Below are 26,427 nucleotides of genomic sequence, written 5' to 3' on the forward strand. Positions count from 1 at the left end.
ATATACTTTAATTAAAAAGTCCCAGCCATTCCCTCTCTAATCTATCTAACTGCTTTATTATTTTTTACCTACTTCTGTTTTGATGACATTTAATTTGAGAATCTTCATTGCATGCTGGGATACTCAACCTGGACATCATCAGGGGGCAGAGGCCCCTCTTATCACTTCCGCAAAGTCTGTCCTCACTTTGAAACAAAGCATATCAGTGTGTCTGTTTCAGTGCCTGGTATAGTCCTTGTTCTTCTGAGCATACGTCGGTTATCCTTACGGATATACCGTATATACTCGAGTATAAGCCTGTTATGATCAGGTGGCCTTGGAGCAGCATGAAAAGACCTTCGCTTGGAGCAGTGGTAACTTTACTGACCGCAAACCCTGATCCTATCACCGCTACTAGAAGTAGCCGTGGGGTGTGCCTAACCAGACCTAGACACCTCGACACAGCCTAAGGACTAAATATCCCTAAAGATGGAAATAGGAAAACTCTCTCTCTTGCCTCAGAGTAGATCCCCAAAGGATAGGTAGCCCCCTACAAATAATGACTGTGAGTAGGAGAGGAAAAGACACACGCAGACCGAAAACAAGGATAAGCAAAGGAGGCAACTTCTACCTAGATAGGAAAGGATAGTACAGGATACTATGCGGTCAGCATAAAACACTACAAAATATCCACAGCAGAAAAATACAAAAACTCCACCACCTAACTAAAGATGTGGAGAGTATATCTGCGACTCCAGCGAGTCCAACTAGACTGAGGACTAATGAGTCCTGCACAGCTAAATACCCCAGTCAGAATTGCAATTAGCAGAAACACCTGTCCAAGACTGCTGCTCAGGAATAACTGCATTACCATCAACAACCACCGGAGGGAGCCCAAGAGGAGAATTCACAACATAAGCCGACCCGAGTATAAGCCGACCCCCCTAATTTTGCCACAAAAAACTGGGAAAACTTATTGACTCGAGTATAAGCCTAGGGTGGAAAATGGAGTAGCTACCGGTTAATGTCAAAAATAAAAATAGATACCAATAAAAGTAAAATTAATTGAGACATCAGTAGGTTAAGTGTTTTTGAATATCCATATTGAATCAGGAGCCCCATATAATGCTCCATACAGTTCATTATTGCCCCATAGATGCTCCATATAAAGCTGTGCCCCATATACAATGCTCTGCACCATTCATTATTGCCCCATAGCTGTGCCATATAGTGCTCTGCACCGTTCATTATGGCCCCATAGCTGTGCCATATAGTGCTCTGCACCGTTCATTATTGCCCCATAGCTGTGCCATATAGTGCTCTGCACCATTCATTATTGCCCCATAGCTGTGCCATATAGTGCTCTGCACCGTTCATTTTTGTCCCATAGCTGTGCCATATAGTGCTCTGCACCGTTCATTATTGCCCCATAGCTGTGCCATATAGTGCTCTGCACCGTTCATTATTGCCCCATAGCTGTGCCATATAGTGCTCTGCACCGTTCATTATTGCCCCATAGCTGTGCCATATAGTGCTCTGCACCGTTCATTATTGCCCCATAGCTGTGCCATATAGTGCTCTGCACCGTTCATTATTGCTCCATAGCTGTGCCATATAGTGCTCTGCACCGTTCATTCTTGCCCCATAGCTGTGCCATATAGTGCTCTGCACCATTCATTATTGCCCCATAGCTGTGCCATATAGTGCTCTGCACCGTTCATTATTGCCCCATTGATGTACCATAGAAAGCTCTGCCATTGCTGCTGCTGCTGCAATAATAAAAAAAAAGCCATACTCACCTTTCTTGCTTGCAGCTCCTCAGCGTCTCGTCCCGGTGTCTCTCCGCACTGACTGATCAGGCAGAGGGCGCCGCGCACACTATATGCGTCATCGCGCACTCTGACCTGCACAGTCAGAGCGGAGAGACGCCGGGAAGATGGAGCGGCGCCGGGAAGATGGAGCGACGCCCGGCGTGTGGAACGGGGATAGGTAAATATGTGATACTTACCTGCTCCCGGCGTCCCGCTCCTTCCCCCGGACAGCTGGTCTTCGGTGCCGCAGCCTCTTCCTCTGTCAGCGGTCTCCGTTACCGCTGATTAGAGAAATTAATATGCGGCTCCATCCCTATGGGTGTGGAGTCAATATTCATTTTTCTAATGAGCGGTCCCACGTGACCGCTGAACAGGGGAAGAGCTGCAGCACCCGAAGACCGTGGGACGGCAGGGGAAGCGCCAGGATCGCCGGGACTAGGTAAGTATGCCTCAGCGCCGTCTCCCCCTCACCCGCCGACCCCACCGCTACCGTGACTCGAGTATAAGCCGAGAGGGGCACTTTCAGCCCAAAAATTTGGGCTGAAAATCTCGGCTTATACTCGAGTATATACGGTATGCTCAGTATGAGCTCCTTTGTCACTATGCAATATTCTTTTCAATGCACAGTGACAGTGCTCTCCCTTCCCAGCTTAGATGAGAAGTGACAAGCTGGCAAGGAGATAATGTTGCTTGCAGGGACAAGCTCGCCCCTCCCCCAAACAGAAGTCACTTTCGGGCGTGACTGGTCCCTGCTGGCCATATTTTTTTCCTTACAATACGCATTGACCGTGCGCTCTCTGGTTGGATCATCACATCTCATCAGAGCCAGTGAGCAAGCACACTGTCACTGTGCATTGAAAAGAATATTGTACAGTGACAAGGGAACTTGTACTACACTTACGTTGGAATTAATAGCCGACACATGCTCAGCAGTACAGCAGGGACTAGCCCAGCCATTGAAACAAATGTCACTGATAACTGTCCCCCTGATGGCGTCCCATTTCAGTATCCCAGCATGCACTGTGGATTCATTACTGGCATAGTGATCGGACCCAAAGAGTGGTCGTAAATGGCTGCACATCCAGTTAGAAGAATGTCTCATGTGGGGTACCACAGGGTTCTGTCCTGGGCCCTGTATTGTTCAACATCTTTATCAATGATTTAGATGAAGGAATTGAGGGTACACTGATTAAATTTGCTGATGATACAAGGCTCGGAGGGATAGCTAATACTAGAGAAAAGAGAGGATTCAAAAAGATATAAATAAACTGGAGCAGTGGGCAGCAACTAACAGAATGTTTTCTAACAAGGAAAAATGCAAAGTACTACATCTGAGCAATAAAAATGAAAAAGCATATACAGAATGGGAGGAATAGGTAACATAGTAACATAGTTAGTAAGGCCGAAAAAAGACATTTGTCCATCCAGTTCAGCCTATATTCCATCATAATAAATACCCAGATCTACGTCCTTCTACAGAACCTAATAATTGTATGATACAATATTGTTCTGCTCCAGGAAGACATCCAGGCCTCTCTTGAACCCCTCGACTGAGTTCGCCATCACCACCTCCTCAGGCAAGCAATTCCAGATTCTCACTGCCCTAACAGTAAAGAATCCTCTTCTATGTTGGTGGAAAAACCTTCTCTCCTCCAGACGCAAAGAATGCCCCCTTGTGCCCGTCACCTTCCTTGGTATAAACAGATCCTCAGCGAGATATTTGTATTGTCCCCTTATATACTTATACATGGTTATTAGATCGCCCCTCAGTCGTCTTTTTTCTAGACTAAATAATCCTAATTTCGCTAATCTATCTGGGTATTGTAGTTCTCCCATCCCCTTTATTAATTTTGTTGCCCTCCTTTGTACTCTCTCTAGTTCCATTATATCCTTCCTGAGCACCGGTGCCCAAAACTGGACACAGTACTCCATGTGCGGTCTAACTAGGGATTTGTACAGAGGCAGTATAATGCTCTCATCATGTGTATCCAGACCTCTTTTAATGCACCCCATGATCCTGTTTGCCTTGGCAGCTGCTGCCTGGCACTGGCTGCTCCAGGTAAGTTTATCATTAACTAGGATCCCCAAGTCCTTCTCCCTGTCAGATTTACCCAGTGGTTTCCCGTTCAGTGTGTAATGGTGATATTGATTCCCTCTTCCCATGTGTATAACCTTACATTTATCATTGTTAAACCTCATCTGCCACCTTTCAGCCCAAGTTTCCAACTTATCCAGATCCATCTGTAGCAGAATACTATCTTCTCTTGTATTAACTGCTTTACATAGTTTTGTATCATCTGCAAATATCGATATTTTACTGTGTAAACCTTCTACCAGATCATTAATGAATATGTTGAAGAGAACAGGTCCCAATACCGACCCCTGCGGTACCCCACTGGCCACAGCGACCCAGTTAGAGACTATACCATTTATAACCACCCTCTGCTTTCTATCACTAAGCCAGTTACTAACCCATTTACACACATTTTCCCCCAGACCAAGCATTCTCATTTTGTGTACCAACCTCTTGTGCGGCACGGTATCAAACGCTTTGGAAAAATCGAGATATACCACGTCCAATGACTCACCGTGGTCCAGTCTATAGCTTACCTCTTCATAAAAACTGATTAGATTGGTTTGACAGGAGCGATTTCTCATAAACCCATGCTGATATGGAGTTAAACAGTTATTCTCATTGAGATAATCCAGAATAACATCCCTCAGAAACCCTTCAAATATTTTACCAACAATAGAGGTTAGACTTACTGGCCTATAATTTCCAGGTTCACTTTTAGAGCCCTTTTTGAATATTGGCACCACATTTGCTATGCGCCAGTCCTGCGGAACAGACCCTGTCGCTATAGAGTCCCTAAAAATAAGAAATAATGGTTTATCTATTACATTACTTAGTTCTCTTAGTACTCGTGGGTGTATGCCATCCGGACCCGGAGATTTATCTATTTTAATCTTATTTAGCCGGTTTCGCTAAATAAGGTAGGGCTAAGCAACAGCACATGTGAAAAAGACTTGGGTATACTAATAGATCACAAACTGAACATAAGTCAACAGTGTGATGCAGCAGCAAAAAAGGCAAATGCAATTCTGGGATGTATTAACAGAAGCATACAGTCTAGATCACGTGAAATCATTATTACCATCTACTCCTCTTTGGTCAGACCTCATCTGGAATACTGTGTCCAGTTTTGGGCACCACATTTTAAAAAAGACATCAACAAACTGGAGCAAGTTTAGAGAAGAGCGACCAGAATAGTGACCGGTCTGCAATCCATGTCCTATTAGGAACGGTTACAGGATTTGAGATTGTTTAGCTTGCAAAAAATAATACTAAGAGGAGACTTAATAGCTGTCTACAAATATCTCAAGGGCTGTCACATTGTAGAAGGATCATCTTTATTCTCATTTGCACAAGAAAAACTAGAAGCAATGGGATGAAACTGAATGGGAGGAGACACAGATTAGATATTAGAAAAAACTTTTTGACAGTTAGGGTGATCAATGAGTGGAACAGGCTGCCATGAGAGGTGGTGAGTTTTCCTTCAATGGAAGTCTTCAAACAGAGGCTGGGCAGACATCTGTCTGTGATGGTTTAGTGAATCCTGCTTTGGCAAGGGGGTTGGACCAGATGACCCAGGAGGTCCCTTCAAATTTTACAATTCTATGATTCTCATGTAAAATGTAATCAAAACAGAAGTAGGTACATAAAAAAAATTAAGCAGTTAGATTGATTTACTTTTGAATTCATCAAATTAACCAGTCAGACTAGGTTCTCCATGTTTAGCCAGATATGTACTCAAATCATAAGCACTAAATCCTGCAGTTTATTGTATTTTACCACATTCTTTGGTACAAGTCTTATGTGCACAATGCGTTGCACTGTACATTGTTTTGCTTTTCATCTGTTTTTTTTTTTTTCTCAGATTCTGGAAAGGACTCTAGAACCAGACAGCTCTGATGAGGAACCTCCCCCTGTATATTCTCCCCCCACCTATGATGTGCATTTGTCGGATAGATCTCATCCACAAACCCCACCTACCCCTCCACCTCGGTAGGTTGGTGCATATGCTGTTAGAGCAAAAGTAACCTGATGTATGCATCCTTCCTGACAGTTGGCGTTAGTGCTATGTTACTACATATAGCATTCAATCCTTGACATGATATTTATTATGCTGCTACGTCTTGTTCTCCATTTTGAAGTGTCCTGGCTTTGCTGGACCCTTACATTGGCTGAAGTTTACAAGAATTCATATTCTGCAGATTTTGTCTCATTCTTGTGAAAAAACAACTTTCCAACTTCCTTTCAAAATCTGCAGTGCTTCAATGCATCCTAACTATGGTGTATTTTAAAGGGATTGTCTCTTGACTGGCAATATAGGCGTATACACTGGAATGTGCTGTATATATCTAATAGATGTCGTATATATCTAATAGATGTCTCTAGCTCTGCAACACATACCCACATTCAGCACCCCCTGATACCCTGTTCCTACCATTGCCCAGACCACAGTTACAAAATAAATGGCTGCGCATGGGTTGCTCTGTCCGCATCTATTTGACATTTACGTCTTATCATATGGTTATGGAATTAATGTATTTTGTGAAACTATGCCTGTAAAGCCTATACATAGCTTTGTGGCATTTTTATTACTTTAAAGAGAATTTACCATTAGGTTTTTTCAATGTAAAATCTGTAATCCGATGTAGCCACAAAGTCCAAGATTCCAGTGATGTATAACTTACTGGTCTGTATGCTGTAATTTTGATAAAATCACTGTTATCTCTGCTGCAGATCTAGCAGTCCAAAGGCATCACTCCCAGCATTTTTTTTCATCCCTGGAGTTGTGCTTCTAACCTAAGATCGCTGACTGTAGTTTTATACTTGCCCAGAGCCGTCTTAACCTTTTTTTGGCGCCGCTTTAGTCCTGCATCACCATCTTTAGACCGCAAGTTTTGACTGTCTGGAAGTCCAAAGTAAGGGTCAATAGTGCTCAGTGCAAGTCTATAAGAGCCAGAGCGAGACTGTTATAGACTTACAATTAGAAGTGACATCCAGCTTCCTCCAGCAAACACTGGAGCAATACGGCAGGTCGCAAACTGCCGGAGACTGACAGGAGCATCAGCGATAGAAGGTGAAGACGGCAGCAAGTGAGTATAATATTTGGGTTAGGGACCTTAGATTAGAAGCACCACTTCGACGCTGGAGTGGTGTTTTTATGCTGAGCTCTTTCTGGCCAGCTTTCTCTTGCTGGGCAGCTTTCTTTGTACATTCTATATTGGCGGAACATAGCTAATTGGTGGGGCAGGGTCACACACAGCAGAAAGACTACATGGCACGAGACAAATAGTCCTTTAGTGATAAAAAAAGAGGACTTCTCATAAAACACTGATTTTATTGAAGCAACAACACAGTCCAGTAAGTAAGACATTGCTGGAATTAGGGTCTCTGCCCAACATCTTTCTGCTCTCAGAATAAATTGGAAAACCTAGCTGACAGATTCACTTTAAATGTATTTATTTATTTTTTAAGCTAAAATACGTTTTTGACATGGGGTTCCATTAAAACGTTTGTGTCTTCAGCATCTATGTATTACAGTAGGTAGCAGACTATATAATAAGCTTTGTATAAAAGGAAGGATTGTTGAATTATTTCTCTTCATCTGAATAATCTTTTAAATTATAATCAAATTTGTGACCAAATCAAAGCTCAACTAAAAATATTTGCAATAGTTTAAGTAATTGAAATAGTTTAAAATGATTAAAGGGAACCTGTCAGCAGATTTTGCCGCTATAAGATGCGGCCACCTCCTTTCAGGGCTTATCTACAGCATTCTATAATGCTGTAGATAAGCCCCGGTCCGACCTGCAAGTGATGAAAAATAAGTTATATTATACTCACCGGGGGGGAGGGGGCTGTCTGTTGTGAATTCCGCTCTTGGGCTCCCTCCGGTGGTTGTAAGTGGCACTTTTGTGAGTTCTGCTCTTGGGCTCCCTCTTGTGGTTTCTAGTGGTATGGCTGCTCCTTGGAGTTAGTTGTCTTCAGCTGCCTCCTTTTATCTTCTCTTCTGCTCTGCTATTTAGGTCTGGCTCTTTATTCAGCCAGTGCCACTTGTAAATTGTTCTTGGTTGGATTCACATCTCTTTGGAGTTCCCTGTTATCCTGACCAGTTCAGCTCAGCTAAGTTTTTGCTTGCTCTTTTCTGTCCATAGATTGTGGACTTATCCATTCTGTGCTTTCTATGTTTGTCCAGCTTATCAGTGTGAATTAATTCTGTCTTGCTGGAAGCTCTGGGAGGCAGATTTGCCCTCCACTCCTTTAGTCAGGTGTGGAGATTTTTTGTAAACTCTGCGTGGATTTTTGTAGTGTTTTATACTGACCGCACAGTATTCCATCCTGTCCTATCTATTTAGCTAGACTGGCCTCCTGTGCTCATCCTGGTTTCATTCTGTGTATGTTTTTTCCCTCTCCACTCACAGTCATTATTTGTGGGGGGCTAATCTATCCTTTGGGGATTTTCTCTGAGGCAAGATAGTTTTCCTGCTTCTTTCTTTAGGGGTAGTTAGCTCTTAGGCTGTGACGAGATGCCTAGGGAGAGTTAGGAGCATTCCACGGCTATTTCTAGTGTTGTGTTGAGCTTAGGGACTGCGGTCAGTACAGTTACTACGTCCTTCAGAGCTCGTTCCATGTTGCTCCTAGACCACCATATCATAACAGCTGTCCAGTCCAGTGGGTGTCGCAGGTCCGGCACCTCCCATCTTCTTGCGACACCACCCTCCTCCTTCTTCATCGCTCCCATGAGCAGGCGTTCTTATCTACCCTGTTGAGGGCACAATAAAGTAGTGCGCATGCGCCGGACCTTTCTGACCTTTCCCTGTGCACCGGAGTACTCTACTCTGCCCTCAACAGGGCAGATAAGAGAGCCTGCGCAGGAGCGTGATGCCGGGGAGTGATGAAGAAGCAGGAGGGCGGTGTCGCAAGAAGATGGGAGGCACCGGACCCATCAGACCAGACCGCGGACCCATCAGACCAGACCGCACAGGACCGCCCCCCTGGGTGAGTATAATATAACTTATTTTTCTTCACTTGTAGGTTGGACCGGGGGCTTATCTACAGCATTATAGGAGATAAGTTCTGAAAGGCAGTGGCCGCATCTTATAGCTGCAAAATCTGCTGACAGGTTCCCTTTAAAAAGACTCACAAAATATAAAAATGTTCAAAAAATTGTGTGCGCGGCAAAATGGTAAAAATAAAAAACTACAGGTCGTACTGCAAAAATATGCCCTCATATAGCTTTCGTTCTGCCTTTGACCCCCCCAAAAAGTTACAGCTCTTCGAATATGATGTTACAATCCAGTGTTTTTTTTTCAGTTCTACGCCACAAAGCATTTTTTGGTTGTCCTACTAGTATATTTATTGTAAATTAAAGAAGCATTAGCATCAAAGCTTTTCTCTTTTATGTTGCAGTCATCATGTTATGTGACACTGTGCACTTAAAGTTGCTCATTTTCCTTTCTACCAAGCTTACTTAGTTACATAGTTACATAGTTATTAAGGTTGAAGGAAGACTATATGTCCATCTAGTTCAACCCATAGCCTAACCTAACATGCCCTAACATGTTGATCCAGAAGAAGGCAAAAAAAACCCATGTGGCAAAGAGTAAGCTCCACCTTGGGGAAAAAAATTCCTTCCCGACTCCACATACGGCAATCAGACTAGTTCCCTGGATCAACGCCCTATCAAGGAATCTAGTGTATATACCCTGTAACATTATACTTTTCCAGAAAGGTATCCAGTCCCCTCTTAAATTTAAGTAATGAATCACATTTTACAACATCATACGGCAGAGAGTTCCATAGTCTCACTGCTCTTACAGTAAAGAATCCACGTCTATTATTATGCTTAAACCTTTTTTCCTCCAAACGCAGAGGATGCCCCCTAGTCCCGGTTTCAGGTCTGTGATTAAAAAGATCATCAGAAAGGTCCTTGTACTGTCCCCTCATATATTTATACATTAACATAAGATCACCCCTTAGTCTTCGTTTTTCCAAACTAAATAGCCCCAAGTGTAATAACCTATCTTGGTATTGCAGACCCCCCAGTCCTCTAATAACCTTGGTCGCTCTTCTCTGCACCCGCTCCAGTTCAGCTATGTCTTTCTTAAACACCGGAGACCAGAACTGTGCACAGTATTCTAAGTGTGGTCGAACTAGTGACTTGTATAGAGGTAAAATTATATTCTCCTCATGAGCATCTATGCCTCTTTTAATGCATCCCATTATTTTATTTGCCTTTGTAGCGGCTGCCTGACACTGGCCCCTGAATATGAGTTTGTCATCCACCCATACACCCAGGTCTTTTTCATTGACGGTTTTGCCCAGAGTTTTAGAATTAAGCACATAATTATACATCTTATTACTTCTACCCAAGTGCATGACCTTACATTTATCCCCATTAAAGCTCATTTGCCATTTATCAGCCCAAGCTTCTAGTTTACATAAATCATCCTGTAATATAAAATTGTCCTCCTCTGTATTGATTACCCTGCAGAGTTTAGTGTCATCTGCAAATATTGAAATTCTACTCTGAATGCCCCCTACAAGGTCATTAATAAATATGTTAAAAAGAAGAGGGCCCAATACTGACCCCTGTGGTACCCCACTGCTAACCGCTACCCAGTCCGAGTGTGCTCCATTAATAACCACCCTTTGTTTCCTATCCCTGAGCCAGCTCTCAACCCACTTGCACATATTTTCCCCTATCCCCATTATTCTCATTTTATGTATCAACCTTTTGTGTGGCACCGTATCAAAAGCTTTTGAAAAGTCCATATACACTACATCCACTGGGTTCCCCTGGTCCAATCCGGAACTTACCTCTTCATAGAAACTGATCAAATTAGTCTGACATGAACGGTCCCTAGTAAACCCGTGCTGATACTGGGTCATGAGGTTATTCCTCTTCAGATACTCCAGTATAGCGTCCCTTAGAATGCCCTCCAGGATTTTACCCACAGTAGAGGTTAAGCTTACTGGCCTACAATTTCTGAGTTCAGTTTTTGTTCCCTTTTTGAATATTGGCACCACATTTGCTATACGCCAGTCCTGTGGCACAGACCCTGTTATTATGGAGTCTTTAAAGATTAAAAATAATGGTCTATCAATGACTGTACTTAATTCCTGCAGTACTCGAGGGTGTATCCCATCCGGGCCCGGAGATTTGTCAATTTTAGTGATTTTTAGACGCCGCCGCACTTCCTGCTGGGTTAAGCAGGTGACATTTAATGGGGAATTTTTATCACTAGACATTTTGTCTGCCATGGGATTTTCTTGTGTAAATACTGATGAAAAAAAGTCATTTAGCATATTGGCTTTTTCCTCATCCTCATCCACCATCTCTCCCAGACTATTTTTAAGGGGGCCAACACTATCATTTTTTAGTTTCTTACTATTTATGTAGTTAAAGAATATTTTAGGATTATTTTTACTCTCTCTGGCAATGAGTCTCTCTATCTCAATCTTTGCCTCCTTGATTTGCTTTTTACAGAATTTATTTAATTTTTTGTATTTATTTAATGCCTCCTCACTACCTACTTCCTTTAATTCTCTAAATGCTTTCTTTTTGTCACTTATTGCGCCCCTTACAGCGCTATTTAGCCATATCGGTTTCCTCCTATTTCTAGTATGTTTATTCCAATACGGTATATACTGTGCACAGGTCCTATCCAGGATGCTAATAAACGTCTCCCATTTTCTTTGTGTATTTTTGTGTCTCAGGCTATCGTCCCAGTTAATTGCACCAAGATCCTCTCTCATCCGTTGGAAATTTGCCCTCCTGAAGTTTAGTGTCCTTGTAACCCCTCTACTACACATCTTTTTAAAGGATACATGAAAACTTATTATTTTGTGATCGCTATTTCCCAAGTGACCCCCAACCCTTATATTTGATATGCGGTCTGGCCTGTTGGTTAATATTAGGTCTAGCAGTGCCCCCTTTCTTGTTGGGTCCTGAACCAGTTGTGAAAGGTAATTGTCTCTCATAGTTGTCAAAAACCGATTACCTTTGCTGGAATTGCAGGTTTCTGTTCCCCAATCTATTTCAGGGTAGTTGAAGTCCCCCATAATAATGACTTCTCCTTGAGTCGCAGCTTCATCTATTTGCTTTACGAGGATATTCTCCATTGCTTCCATTATTTTTGGAGATTTATAACAAACCCCTATCAGTAATTTATTATTTTTTCCCCCTCCCCTTATCTCCACCCACAGGGATTCTACATTTTCATTAAATTCACCTATATTATCGCGCAGGATGGGTTTTAAGGACGATTTTACATATAGACACACCCCTCCCCCTCGCTTATCTGTACGATCATTTCTGAACAGGCTATAGCCCTGCAAGTTAACAGCCCAGTCATGGCTCTCATCCAGCCTCGTTTCAGATATCCCCACCATGTCATAATTATGCTCCAACAACATTAGTTCTAATTCGTCCATTTTGTTGGCGAGGCTTCTGGCATTAGTATACATGCACTTTATGTTCCTCTCTGTACTTCTATTTCTTAAATTATTAACTGTTCTGACCCCACCCCCCATGCCACCGCCACCCCCAACTTCCTTATTTGTGCCCAGGTCTCTGTCTGCACTATCTTCCCCTCCTATAAAATGAATACCCTCCCCCCCAATTCCTAGTTTAAACACTTCTCCAACCTTCTAGCCATTCTCTCCCCCAGCACAGCTGCACCCTTTCCATTGAGGTGCAGCCCGTCCCTAGCGTAGAGCCTGTAGCCAACTGAGAAGTCGGCCCAGTTCTGCAGGAACCCAAACCCCTCTTTCCTACACCAATTCTTGAGCCACTTATTAACCTCCCTAATCTCCCGTTGCCTCTCTGACGTGGCACGTGGTACCGGAAGTATTTCGGAAAATACCACGTTGGAGGTCATTGCTTTCAGCTTGCAGCCTAATTCCCTGAAATCATCTTTAAGGACCTTCCACCTACCTCTAACTTTGTCATTAGTGCCAATGTGCACCAGGACCGCTGGGTCCTCACCAGCCCCTCCCAATAATCTGTCCACCCGATCAGCGATGTGTCGGACTCGAGCGCCAGGTAGGCAGCACACCGTTCGACGATCCCTGTCTTTGTGACAGATTGCCCTATCTGTTCCCCTAATAATTGAGTCGCCCACTACCAGCACCTGTCTGGCCTGCCCTGCTCTCCTATTTCCCTCCTTACTGGAGCAGTCACTCCTCCGGCTTTCAGAGGACATGCCTGGCTGCAGCAGTGCTACCCCTGTACTGGCACCCCCCTCATCTGCCAACTTAGCAAACTTATTGGGGTGTGTCAGATCAGGACTAGCCTCCCTAGCACTCTTCCCTCTACCCCGCTTCCTAACTGTCACCCAGCTTGCTACTTCATTGTCCTGCAGCTCCATCCCACCATCCCCCCCCTCATCTGTCCCATTGAGCGTCTGCTCCGTGAGCAGAAGACTCCTCTCCATGTTGTCTATGGATCTCAGTGTTGCCAGCTGCACATTTAGAGTCAGAATCTGGGTTTCCAAATGCACAACGTGCTCACATCTCGCACAGCAGTATGCACCCTCGATCGGCTGCTCTTTTCTTCTCTTTTCTTTGCTCTATATAGAAACCGAAAGTCTCGTGTGCCTGCATTTATCATTGCCCTCAACTCCTGACCCAGCTGCTTCTCCTCCCCCTGCCAGGGATTTTGTAGTTCCTCTCGAGTCATACAGGGAAAATGATCCTCCTGTTCCTACGTAGAGCTTAGAAGGGTTCAGCTAGTATTTTTTATCACGTGTAATAAAAGTAGAATTAGCTGGGTAAAAGGGCAGAATGAGAAATTGTAAGTACAGAGTGCTATATAATACGATGACTGCAATATATTAAGTGCCATTAAAAGCTACAATTCCTCCTACATAAGCTGGTCCTCATGGCTCTTTTGGTGGGAAAACTTAAGTTATGTTTTTTGGAAGCAAGGTGGAAAGATAGCTGGATCAATAAGAGGTTAATAAGGCCAGCCCAAATTTTGATATTTATGATGCAGAGAATATACATAATTGTCTGTTTCCAGAAAGAGCAGTCAGGAACCAACAATGAGAGTTTGCTCAGAACCTTAGCATCTAGAGCAAGCTGCTGTGTACAAGACGGGACATCTGATAGTCATTGCTGGTCCATGGCAGGAGCAGCCAGTCTTCACATGTGGTGCAGGCACTGGGAGATGTCACCTCCGCAGGCTCCTCAGATGTTTGCTTCTACCACTGACTACTAACTGTCTCATTAGAGCCTGCATTATTTCATGTTTTAGTCATCAAACTGTTTGGGTTTGAAACTCTTTGTAAAGTAGCATTTTTTTTTGCAATTTGTAACATTGTTCAAAAATAGTGGAACTTTTGGTGTGGGACAGGGTGTGGTGACTGGTGATGCCCCTCTAATTCTTGACGAGCTGTGGCGTACCTTATGCCACAAATCTTACTTTAGTTGTGGTGATGCAGGCGCCACATTTAAGATGCATGCACCGTCTCATGAATCGGGTGCCTATGATTTCAGCATGCCCCCTCATCGGCACCAGTGTGAACAACGCCAGTTTTCATGAATCTGGGCCTTAGTGTCTGCTCCAAAATGCAATGATGCTAACTAGGGTTGAGCGACCTTGACTTTTTTAGGGTCGAGCCGGGTTTCGCGAAACCCGACTATCTCAAAAGTCGAGTCGAGTGAAATCGGCCGATTATGGCGAAAAGTCGAGGATCGACCGAAACACGAAACCCAATGCAAAGCCAATGGTTTTTTTTTTTTTTTTTTCTTTTTTTCTCTCTCTCTCTCTCTCTCTCTCTCTCTCTCTCTCCGTCCTCTCTCTCTCTCTCTCTCTCTCTCTCTCTCCCCTCCGTCCGTCCCTGAACTGAAAAGCTGGTGTTACACATTGCAAATCGCTACAGCGCACAAGCGACAACACGGCGATAGGTCTTAGGGGCGTGGACGCCTATGTCATCACTCTGCCCACGCCCCTTCATTGGCTGGAAAAAATGGCGCCAAGCGCGTCATACGAAACGCGACTTTGGCGCGAAAGTCGCGTACCGCATGGCCGACCCCACACAGGGATCGGGTCGGGTTTCATGAAACCCGACTTTGCCAAAAGTCGGCGACTTTTGAAAATGAACGATCCGTTTCGCTCAACCCTAATGCTAACATTTTGTATAAAATGTGTTTTTCACACTATTAGAATAGGGGTAAGGTAAAATGAATCAAACGGATCTTCCATAAATAAGTTTCTTATTTTGTTTGGCATGGGCTAGAAAATAACATCCTTGGCAGCATAAGATTTTCGACAAAAAAAGTGTATTCCCAGAAAAGCTTTTTAACGTGAACTTAATTGTCCATTTAAGGCAAATAATCTCAATACTGGTTTCTTATAGTAGCTAAGTTATGTACCAATCTGAGAGCCAGAGACATGTGCACATAACATGGAGTACAATAAATATAGCAGCAGACTGTTATGGCAGTGATTTCACCATCAGCTGTATGCACAGATGCTGCCACCTGCGGGAACACTCCAGGACTGCTTCTATTTATTTGGTAATTAAATCTCTGCATTCCAATGAGCTGAAATCATGGAGCAGCAGAACAGTGGGGACCTTGTGCTCATTCAGATTCCTTTTACCTCCACAGCAAAACTGCGCACAAAGCTAACAAGACAAAAGATCCCAATACACAGTAAACGGCTTTCCAACAGAAAATGCTTTGGTTGATCATCCAACCACTATCTCCCAATCACAGGAGTTCTCGCTCTGCTGCAAGCTCCTGTTCAATATGAGAAAGCCGCTGGCCGACATATGGGAGAATAATATGAGAGAACAATACGCAACATCTTCCTCTACAAACAGTCGGCTGGCACCATTTGCACCATCATACACATTATAGTGTCGAACGCAATTTTTGTTTGGGTTTGGCCGACATTAGTCTAATGTGTTGGAGGGCCTTAAAACTTACATTTCATTCAGGATTAACTATATTGATGACAAATTTTAACCCTTTCACAACCAATGACAAAGCAAAAATCGTAGCAAAAATCATTTCCTATGAACGCTGGCCACAGGCTGGCATTCATAGGAGATCTGCAATGACAAGCACAGGGTCTTCTGCAGACCCCTGTCGTGCCAACCCATTGGTTCCGCACAATCATGTGACAGAGGCACTGACAGGCGGAGTTTGTGATGCGCTGATGGCGCACTCGTCGTGTTAAATGCAGTTAACATGTTAACAGCCGTGGGTGGATTGCGATTCCACCAGGGGCTATTAGGGGCATATGACAGCTGATCAAGTCAGGTGCATTGTTCCAGGAAAGATGCATGCTCAGTGCCACAGCCCGCATCAAAGGAAGAGACACAACCTATGACATACTTATACGTCATAGATTGTGAAGGGGATAAGGGGACGTCACTTTTACCGAAAGCATCAGTCTTTTTTGGAGTGTTTCAAACTAATGCAGCCAGGTAGGGCACTAGAGACACAGCAAACACCATGGCTCGACGTCTAACAGGACATTCCTCACTCAGCTAATCCGCATTCAGTGAATCATTTCTACGTCCTAACAGATCTATGAACGACCCATCTCACATCTATGCAGAGGCATAGGAGATTTTTTACATGCAAGATTCTATGCATCTATCGTAGAGGATCGTTATATTTTAACTACATTTTGTCACCACTCTGTTTCCGGGTGTCCTGAGACCAGGGGCTCCTTCCTTATCCGTATCGCTAGGGACACTCTAGCTCACCCTGTTCCCCGGATTACTTCTGATGGTGAAGACGCTGGAGCCACGTACCTTACCTTAGCTCCTAATCCATCCTCAGTCTGTACCCTTCCCCCACCCAGGGAAGAGGGGAGTAGTATTATACCGTAGTACATCAACCAGACTAACAAGGTAATACGAACAGGGGTAGTAAAAAATACCAAACATACAAATATACTCACACATATAACAAAGGAATATTACCAACCACCTTTTCCTATAATAAGCAACAACAACCTCCAGCCATGCAGCATAAGCTAGGTCTGACAATAAAAGCTAGCCAGGGCCAAGTTTATATAGGAGATGGGAGTGGCTAACGGTGCACAGCTGAGAGCCTTAGCTCCAGGAGTTCTCAACAGAGCAGATTAACCCCTGCACTCCCCAAAGAAATCTACACCGTTTAAGGTGAAGTTCTTCTAATCAGTTCAGGAGTAGGAGAAATGAGACGCGGTCTTCTGGCTCCTCTGTCACGGTAAACCCGTGACACATTTATTTAGCTTTTGGCATGAAGAGATTCTCTACCGCATTTAACTTTTATTTTAATGTTGTATAGCATTTTATGCACATAAGAAGCAAATGTGATGTTTTATGCAGCTTGGCATTCTCTGTTTGGGAAAAAGTTAGTGCCATTGTAACTTTTGAATCTTAAAGAAGCACTCCCCCCATCAAAGTTTTTATTCTCTTAATATATTGATATCATTATATTATAAAGCATAGTGTACCTAAAATTGCTTGTTTTGCCTTTCTACTGAGATTATTCTTCACTTTCCTCTGCTCTATATAGACACATGAAGTCTCTTGTCCCTGCATATATCACACCTTTCTTCAACTCCTGACCCAACTGCTGCTCCCTCCACACCCTGCAGGGACTTTTGCAGTGACTCATGACTCATACAGGGAAAATTGAGGACCTGCTCCTACAAAAAGGTTAGAAGGATTCAGCTAGTCAGTTTTTAATCACATGATGTCATACAACTAATGGAAAAGAGAAGAATTATCTGGGTAGAAGGGCAAAATGAGCAAGTGCTATATAATATGATGACTGAAATATATCAAGAGGATAAAAACTTTGATGGGAGGAGTGCTTATATATATTTTTTTTAACTGTAAATTTTTATTAAAGCTTTGCACATTTTTTTTCAAAAGGACATGAGTCCCGACAAACGACTACATTCAAAAACATCATATAAAAAATTAAAAAGGAGAGGATTGGAAAGGTTACAAAGACAGAGTAATGAGAGATAAAATAAAGGGAAATACTCTCTCTAGTGATAGAATACCCATTTGTAAAATGAAGCATTTACTATCAATTTTCCAAGCCAGTCTAGGTACCTAAATACCCTTATCTTTCACTAGCTAAAATCATCCATCAATATACAGTAAAATAACATAAGAAAGTACTTATGGATAATGTATAAATGTACCTCACATAGACAGACAAAAGGACAAGACACACACAGATAAGGTAGGCAAGGGGAGGGATACAGGTTCCAAAAGGTACTAAGTGATCAAAAAAAAGCCTAGCCATTTCTCTGAGCCCAGTAGTAGTAATCCCACGGGGTCCAGACAGAGTCAAATCCCTCCATTCTTGCTCCCACAAGAGCAGTCATATATTCCATCCTAGGAATGTCATTTATTCTATACAATAAATGCTGAAGGGAAGGAGGAGAGGTCTGCTTCCATTGAAGGGCAATCTATCACCTCACCACTGTAAGGATATGTAAAAACAGCTTGGCTGAGTTTTTTCCCTTCCCCTTGGAGAAACATTTAACAAATATATAATCAGGTCAAGCACCACCTCGACATAAAGAACCCTGCTAATTAATAATCTCGCTTCATCACATGTAAAGCGCCATGGAATAAATGGTGCTGTAATAATAATAATACCAAAAACCTGTGATCCCTAAACAAGACCAAAAAATATGGTATTGGGTGTCTACCTCAGAATCACAGTGCCAGCACAAATTTGAGAGTAGAGGGTTCAATCTGTGGAGGAGGTCAGGTGTATGATACCAGAACATTAGTATTTTAGACTGATTTTCTTTATAAAGAGTACAAATGGAGGACTTAGCAGCTTTTTCCCAAATAATCTGCCAACTTTGAGGTGATATCCCTTTCCCAGAATAGACTCCCATCTGCTCACGTAGGGGTATTTTAGTTGCTGGCCTTCCTGGGGAAAACTCAGAATCTTATATATTTCTGAGATTAGTCCTTTAGTCAACGGCCCTCTTCTGCAAATCCTCTCTAAGTCAGTCAGTAAAGAGACCTTTGGTAATCCATAAAGCGAGGAAGCAAAATGCTTGATCCACAAATACCGTATGTACGCGAGTATAAGCCGACCCGAGTATAAGCCGAAACCCCTAATTTTGCCACAAAAAACTGGGAAAACTTAATGACTCGAGTATAAGCCTAGGGTGGAAAATGCAGCAGCTACCGGTAAATTTCAAAAGTAAAAATAGATACCAATAAAAGTAAAATTAATTGAGAGATCAGTAGGTTAAGTGTTTTTGAATATCATATTGAATCAGGAGCCCCATATAATGCTCCATAAAGTTTGATGGGCCCCATTAGATGCTCCATATTAAAATATGCCCCATATAATCCTGCATAAAGGGTAATAAGGGCCCCATAAGATGCTCCATAGAGATATTTGCCCTATATAGTGCTGCACAAGCGTTATGGCCCCCTAAGATGCTCCGTACAGACACTTGCCCCATATAGTGCTGCACAAGCGTTATGGCCCCATAAGATGCTCCGTACAGACACTTGCCCCATATAGTGCTGCACAAGCGTTATGGCCCCATAAGATGCTCCGTACAGTCACTTGCCCCATATAGTGCTGCACAAGTGTTGTGGCCCCATATATGCTCCGCACAGCCACTTGCCCCATATAGTGCTGCACAAGAGTTATGGCCCCATATATGCTCCGCACAGCCACTTGCCCCATATAGTGCTGTACAAGTGTTATGGCCCCATAAGATGCTCCGTATTGTCACTTGCCCCATATGCTTTTTGCTGTGATAAAAAAAAAAAAAAATCACATACTCGTCTCTCTTCGCTCAGGACCCCCGACGCTTTCAATAGTTACCTGCTCCTCGTGCGGCTCCGTCTTCGGCACTGACGTTCAGCAGAGGGCGCGCACTGACCACGTCACCGTGCCCTCTGACCTGAGCGTCACAGCCAGAGGACGCTGAAGACTGAGCCGCACTGGAACGAGGAGAGGTAAATATCGTGCAGCGCTGCGCTCCCCCTCCCCATATACTTACCTGCTCCTGGCGCTGTGTCCCTGCTTCTTCCACCGCTGCATCTTCTTCCTGTATTGAGCGGTCACAGTTACCACTCATTACAGTAATGAATATGCCGCTCCACCTCTATGGGAGGTGGAGCCGCATATTCATTACTGTAATGAATGGTACCATGTGACCGCTCAGTACAGGAAGAATCTGCAGCGCTGCAAGAAGCAGGGACGTCCAGGGACCACGCCGGGAGTAGGTAAGTATAATTACACAGACCCCGCCCCCCTCACCTGCCGACCCCTGGGTATGACTCGAGTATAAGCCGAGAGGGGTACTTTCAGCCCAAAAAAATGGGCTGAAAATCTCTGCTTATACTCGAGTATATACAGTACTGGAAAAACTCTTTATTACAGATGGCAAATTTGAACTTGATAGCATCAACGTGAGAAGCTCCAGCGTGTTTGTCTACTAGATCCACAAAACCTAAATAATCCTGCAGAGGTCCACGGGTGAACCATTGCATGATCCAAACTATTTGGTAACAAGGGCTGAAATATGAGTGAGATCATTGGCGAGTTAGGAGAGGCCAAACTGAACCTCTTCATGAGGGAGATATGGCTTTCTTGTATGAACAGCATAGGACCCACCAAAGACACTGGTATTCTAGAGGTTTTAGTTGACCATAATAATTAATTCAGATAAATTGGTGCTAGCCATAACTTTTCTATTTCTGTCCATTTCTATTTGTCCATTTCTTTTTCTGTCCATTTTTTGCACGCCCATAGCGAAGCCCACGATGGAATCTTATGTTTTATGGGCCCCAGTAGTATTTAATAATATCAGGGACTGAGAGGCCCCCTTGTGACTTATGAGACAAAGACACGCTTGGAGATCCGGTGATGTTTATCATTCCAAATGAACCTCATCATGGCTGCTTGGAGGGACTTGAGTTCACTCATGAGGACTTTGACTGGTAAGGTCTCAAAAAAATAAAGTAACTTAGGAAGGAGAGACATTTTAATTGAAGTAATGTGGCCTATTAACCCCTTAACGACCGCCAATACGCCTTTTAGCTGCAGCAATTCAGGGTACTTATTTCTCAGCACCGCTTTTTATTGGCGCTGAGAAATAAGTTTATAGCGCCCCCCAGCGTCTGAAAATCTCTACTCCCGGTAGCTGTGACCCCGAGAACATGGTTCAGGTTGGATTTTACCGTCTTGTGATCACCGTTATTCACGGAATAACTGCACCTGGCAACAATAGGATTACGGTTAGGGTTGGGATTAGTGTTTAGTAATGAATATGGACCCGGCTCCACTCCCATTGGGGTGGAGCCGCATATTCATTACTGTAATGAGTGGTACCATGTGACTGCTCAATACAGGAAGAAGCTGCCGGAGAACAAGGGACTGCGCCAGGAGCAGGTGAGTATAACGCAGTGCGCGATATTCACCTGTCCCCCGTTCCATCGACGGCCACCGATGCGTCTTCCCCGTCCTCTGCAGTGACCTCAGGTCGGAGGGTGCGGTGAATCGATTAGTGAGTGCTCCGCCCTCTGCTTGAACGTCAGTGCAGACGACGGGGAAGACACAGCGGCGGCCGTCGGTGGAACACGGACCGGTGAATATAGCAAGTGCCGGGGGCCTGAGAGGTGAGTATTTAATTTTTTTTTTTTTTTAATCGCAGCAACAGCATATGGGGCAAATATCTGTATGGGGCCATGTTCAGCATTATATGGTGCAAATATCTGTATGGGGCCATGTTCAGCATTATATGGTGCAAATATCTGTATGGGGCCATGTGCAGCATTATATGGGGCAAATATCTGTATGGAGCATCTTATGGGGCCATGTGCAGCATTATATGGGGCAGATATCTCTATGGGGCCATGTGCAGCATTATATGGGGCAAATATCTCTATGGAGCATCTTATGGGGCCATGTGCAGCATTATATGGGGCAAATATCTCTATGGAGCATCTTATGGGGACATAATCAGCATTTGTGGAGCATTATACGGAGCAAATGTGTCTATGGAGCATCTTATGGAGCCATAATCCGCATTTGTGGAGCATTATGTGGGGGCAAATGTCTGTATAGATCATCTTATGGGGCCATAATCAACATTTGTGCAGCGTTATATGGGGCATATTTTAATATGGAGCATCTTATGGAGCCCATCATAAACTGTATGGAGCATTATATGGGGCTCCTGATTCAATATGGATATTCAAAAACATTTAAACTACTGATGTCTCAATTAATTTTACTTTTATTGGTATCTATTTTTATTTTTGAAATTTACCAGTAGCTGCTGCATTTTCCACCCTAGGCTTATACTCGAGTCATTAAGTTTTCCCAGTTTTTTGTGGCAAAATTTAGGGTCTCGGCTTATACTCGGGTCAGCCTATACTCGAGTATATATGGCAATCAAGAGGATGATGGATAGTCACAAGCTATCAAGCAAAGAACTGCTTAAATTTTTGCGCTAGGAGCAGTGTGAAAGACTGGTTGAAAGAATGCCAAGACACATGAAAGCTGTGTTTAAAAATCATGGTTATTCCGCAAAATACTGATTTCTGAACTCTTTCTGAGTTGAAACATTAGTATTGTTGTTTATAAATGATTATGAACTTGTTTTCTTTGCATTATTTGAGGTCTAAAAACACTTATTTTTTCACCATTTCTCCTTTTCAAAAAAAAAAAAATACAAAATGTATTGCTTGGAAATTCGGAGACATGTTTGAAGTTTATAGAATAAATGAACAATTTATTCACTCCCCCAACGGCGTTCTGACACTGCTCTGAGTATACGGATCGGAGGCTGGAATCCGGCATTGATTGACACTGGTTCTTCATTGGGGCTGCCGTATGTCAGTTAGTCCCAGGGCGTGTGGTTTCTAAACAATTTTTTTTTTCTTCGGCTTTAGTAGTTAAAAAAAATTCATACGTTTGTAAAAAAAAATAAAAAGAAAAATTTGGTTTGTGTAACTGTTTTATGAAGTCTGTAATTTTTTTTTTTTTACGGTTTCATCAATGGATCTGTGCAAGAGCTTTTATTTGTGTCGAGCTGATATTTTTATTGATACCCTAAAAATGCAGTAAACAGTGATCAGAACACTGTATGCACCCCAAAGGGTAAGTGCTGACCAGAAAGAAGCATTTCTGACATTTTGATTTTTTTTTACTTATAGACTTATATTTTAAATAATTCTGATGTATCAGAGTTTTACCGATGTTACAGTACCAAATTTGTTTTCTTTGCTTTTGGAATAGGAAAAGGGGAGGGGTGGATATTTATATTTTAATATAAATATTTATAATTTTTTCATATTTTATTTTTATTGTATTGTTTAGTTCTACACAGGGGACTTACATACAGACCCCCAGTTGAACATTTAGTACAAATAATTAGGTACACCACATTAGATGTGATGCAGCTGAAAGTACCTGGGATTTTGTAGTCCTGATGTGAATTGGGGATCTTTATCTTGTCCGTGGTCATTATAAATGGACATGTTTTACATTTTTTAAGGTTGCAAGGAAAGGTTCCTGCAGCTGTTTGAGAGGACAGGGAGCTTCTGACAATGATACTTATTAGATTTGGGGGCTGCCTAAAACACAGTAGTGGGGGTCTGGAAACACTACTGTGTTTTAGGCAGCCCCCAAATCTAAGAAATATCATTGTTCAACTGGGGGTCTGTATGTAGGGGAGACAGGGCAAAAACTGACAACAAGGATGAACTATCATCGCCACACAATAAGAGAAAAAAGAATAGATCTACCTGTGGCAAAACATTTTTGTCTCTGTGATCAAAACACCATGGACATGAGATTACTTAAAGGGTAATTTCAAATCTCAGGGAGACAGAAGAGTCTGGGAATATAAACTGATGACGACCTTTGACACACTCAGTGCAGGAATGGATGTGTCGCATGGATTTATGTCTTTTTACGTCAATTAAGGAATTTGCTTATCAGACCTTCTGGAGGCATCACAACACAAACCCAAACCTCAATCAGAGGACAATAAAACATTTACACTCCTTATCTATGAACTGTTCAAATATTTATGGACATAACTGTTTATCACTTTCACATAATGGTAGTTCTGCTTCACGTCACCTGTCTTATCTATGGCATTATTTCTGGGCTGTATTGTGCAAAAATATGATTCTTCAGAATTTGTATTAGTCTATGCCTGATGAAGGGACCTGAGTAGTCTTGAAAGCTTGCAATTTGTTACCATCTATTCAGTTAGCCATTAAAAGGTATCAACCACTGAGGACTCTCAATTATAAATATTTTTCTATCTACTGGCTAACACGGTACCAAGATATATATCTTTCCTATGTCAGGTATATAGCGAGATAAGTACACGTTATTCTATTACTAAAGTGCTATTGGCATGAAATTCTCACACAGCCGAAGAAATCAAGTCATAGTGTCCATTAATCAAGCTATGTGTAATAATGAGAGATTACATAGGGGAAAAGTATTGAACACATGAAGAAATAGAGGTTCACAAAGCCATGATACCAGCTGAAATATATGTGTAATTAGAAAGCAATCCTGGAAAGATAAAAACAGATAAGATAAAAACAGCTTGTTCAACTGATGCCAATAAAAAGGTGTCTGATTGAGAAGGTGCCACACAAGAAATATCTCATAATGGGAAAAACCAGTGAGCCTTCTCAAGACCTGCGCAACTTTAATATAAATTTATATTGGTTGCATATGTATACCTTCTGTTGTTCTCTATCGGTTTATATATTATGCTGCAAAGCATTCTGATGTCAATGGTTACAGAAGAGTTTGTAAACTACTGAAGGTTCTATTGAGCACTGTTGTGGCCATATTCCAGAAGTGGAATTATCATAAGGGTTGTCCAAGAGCCAATGACTAGCTGTGGAGATCCACAGAAAGTCCTGGAATCAGCAGGTACCATTGTTTCAAAGAACACAATAAGTAATGCACTCAACCTCCATGACTTGTATTCATGCTTACCGCGCAAGACTCCATTGTTGAACAAATAACATACTTAAGCGCGTTTAAAGTTTGCTCAACAATATTTAGGCAAGCCTGTGAAATACTGGGAGGTTTTAGTATGGTCAGATAAGACCAAAATTGAACTATTTGGATGCCCAAACACACACCAAGTTTGGACGCCAAAAGACACTGCATATAACCCCCCAAAACACCATATCAACAGTGAAGTTTGGAGGTGGGAACATTATTTTGTGGGACTGCTTTTCAGCATACAGCCCTGACAAACTTCATATAATTGAAGGATGGATGAATGGACAAATGCACTGAGACGTTCTTGAAAAACATCTGTCATCTACCAGGATGATAAAGATGAAATGAGGGCAAGACAATGATCCCAATCACAGCCAAGGAAACTCTCAATTGGTTTCAGAGATGGAAAATAAAGCTGCTAGAATGGCCCAGCCAATCAATGGATCTGAATCCAATAGAAAATTTATGGAAGGAGCTAAAGCTGAGTTCATAGAAGGATCCCATAGGACCTTCTGGATTTGATGAGTGTTTGTGTGGAAGAATGGGCCAAAATCACATCTGAGCAATGCATGCGACTTGTTTCTCCATACAGTAGGCGTCTTGAAGCTGTCATCATTAACTATGACATACAAAGCCATCCACAACCTGTGTCCTCCATACATCTGTAACATGGTCTCCTGGTACTTAACCACATGCAATCTTCGTTCCTCTCAAGATCTTTTTCTCTTCGCCCTCTTATCTCTTCTTCCCACAACCACATACAAGACTTTTCCCGTGCTTCCCCTGTACTCTGGAACTCTCTACCCCAACATATCAGACTCTTGCCTACCACCAAAACCTTCAAAAAGAACCTGAAGACCCACCTCTTCCGACAAGCCTACAACCTGCAGTGATCCTTAGTCTGCTGAACCACCGCACAACCAGCTCTACCCTCTCCTAGTGTATCCTCACCCATCCCCTGTAGACTGTGAGCCCTCACGGGCAGGATCCTCTCTCCTTTTGTACTTGTGTGTGCTTTGTTTTGCTTATGTTTATTGTGCTTGTCTATATTTCTCCCTTTCACATGTAAAACGCCATGGAATAAATGGCGCTATATAAATGTATAATAATAATCTTAATGTATACTTACCTAGGAGTGTCTTCACATCCTGTTCCGTCCTGATGTGTCTGGATCTCAGAATTCCAAGTCGCGGAAGTTCACCGACCTCCATATTGGGACACCCTAGTGATGGGTATCTCAATATGGAAACTGCTGGTGGTACCAGCCTCTTGTGCGGTACCACCAGTGGAACACCGTCGCACCACACACACACACACTATACACCGTACGCACCACACAAACACACACACACACTGTATACACCGTACTCACCACACACACACTGTATACACCGTACGCACCACACACACACACACTGTATACACCGTACGCACCACACAAACACACAGACTATACGCCGTATGCACCACACACACACACACACACTGTATACGCCCAGGCTCGGACTAGCCCACCGGAGAGCCAGAGGATTCTCCCTTGGGCCCAGTCACTGACTGCTGGCATACTGGCCA

The 26,427-nt window shown here is 42.9% G+C and overlaps 1 protein-coding gene across 8 annotated transcripts in view; it reads left to right on the plus strand.

Moving 5' to 3' along the window:
* Window positions 1-26,427, plus strand: part of CUEDC1 (CUE domain containing 1) — a 227,995-nt gene that overhangs the window by 102,676 nt on the left and 98,892 nt on the right. For all 8 annotated transcript variants that reach the window (XM_069756438.1, XM_069756431.1, XM_069756432.1 and 5 more), the window contains one exon: window positions 5,729-5,856. In XM_069756438.1, the coding sequence (XP_069612539.1) occupies window positions 5,729-5,856 (128 nt within the window). The remainder of the gene's footprint in view (window positions 1-5,728; window positions 5,857-26,427) is intronic.

Source organism: Ranitomeya imitator, chromosome 3, assembly GCF_032444005.1.
Source record: "Ranitomeya imitator isolate aRanImi1 chromosome 3, aRanImi1.pri, whole genome shotgun sequence".
NCBI classification, from domain to species: domain Eukaryota; kingdom Metazoa; phylum Chordata; class Amphibia; order Anura; family Dendrobatidae; genus Ranitomeya; species Ranitomeya imitator.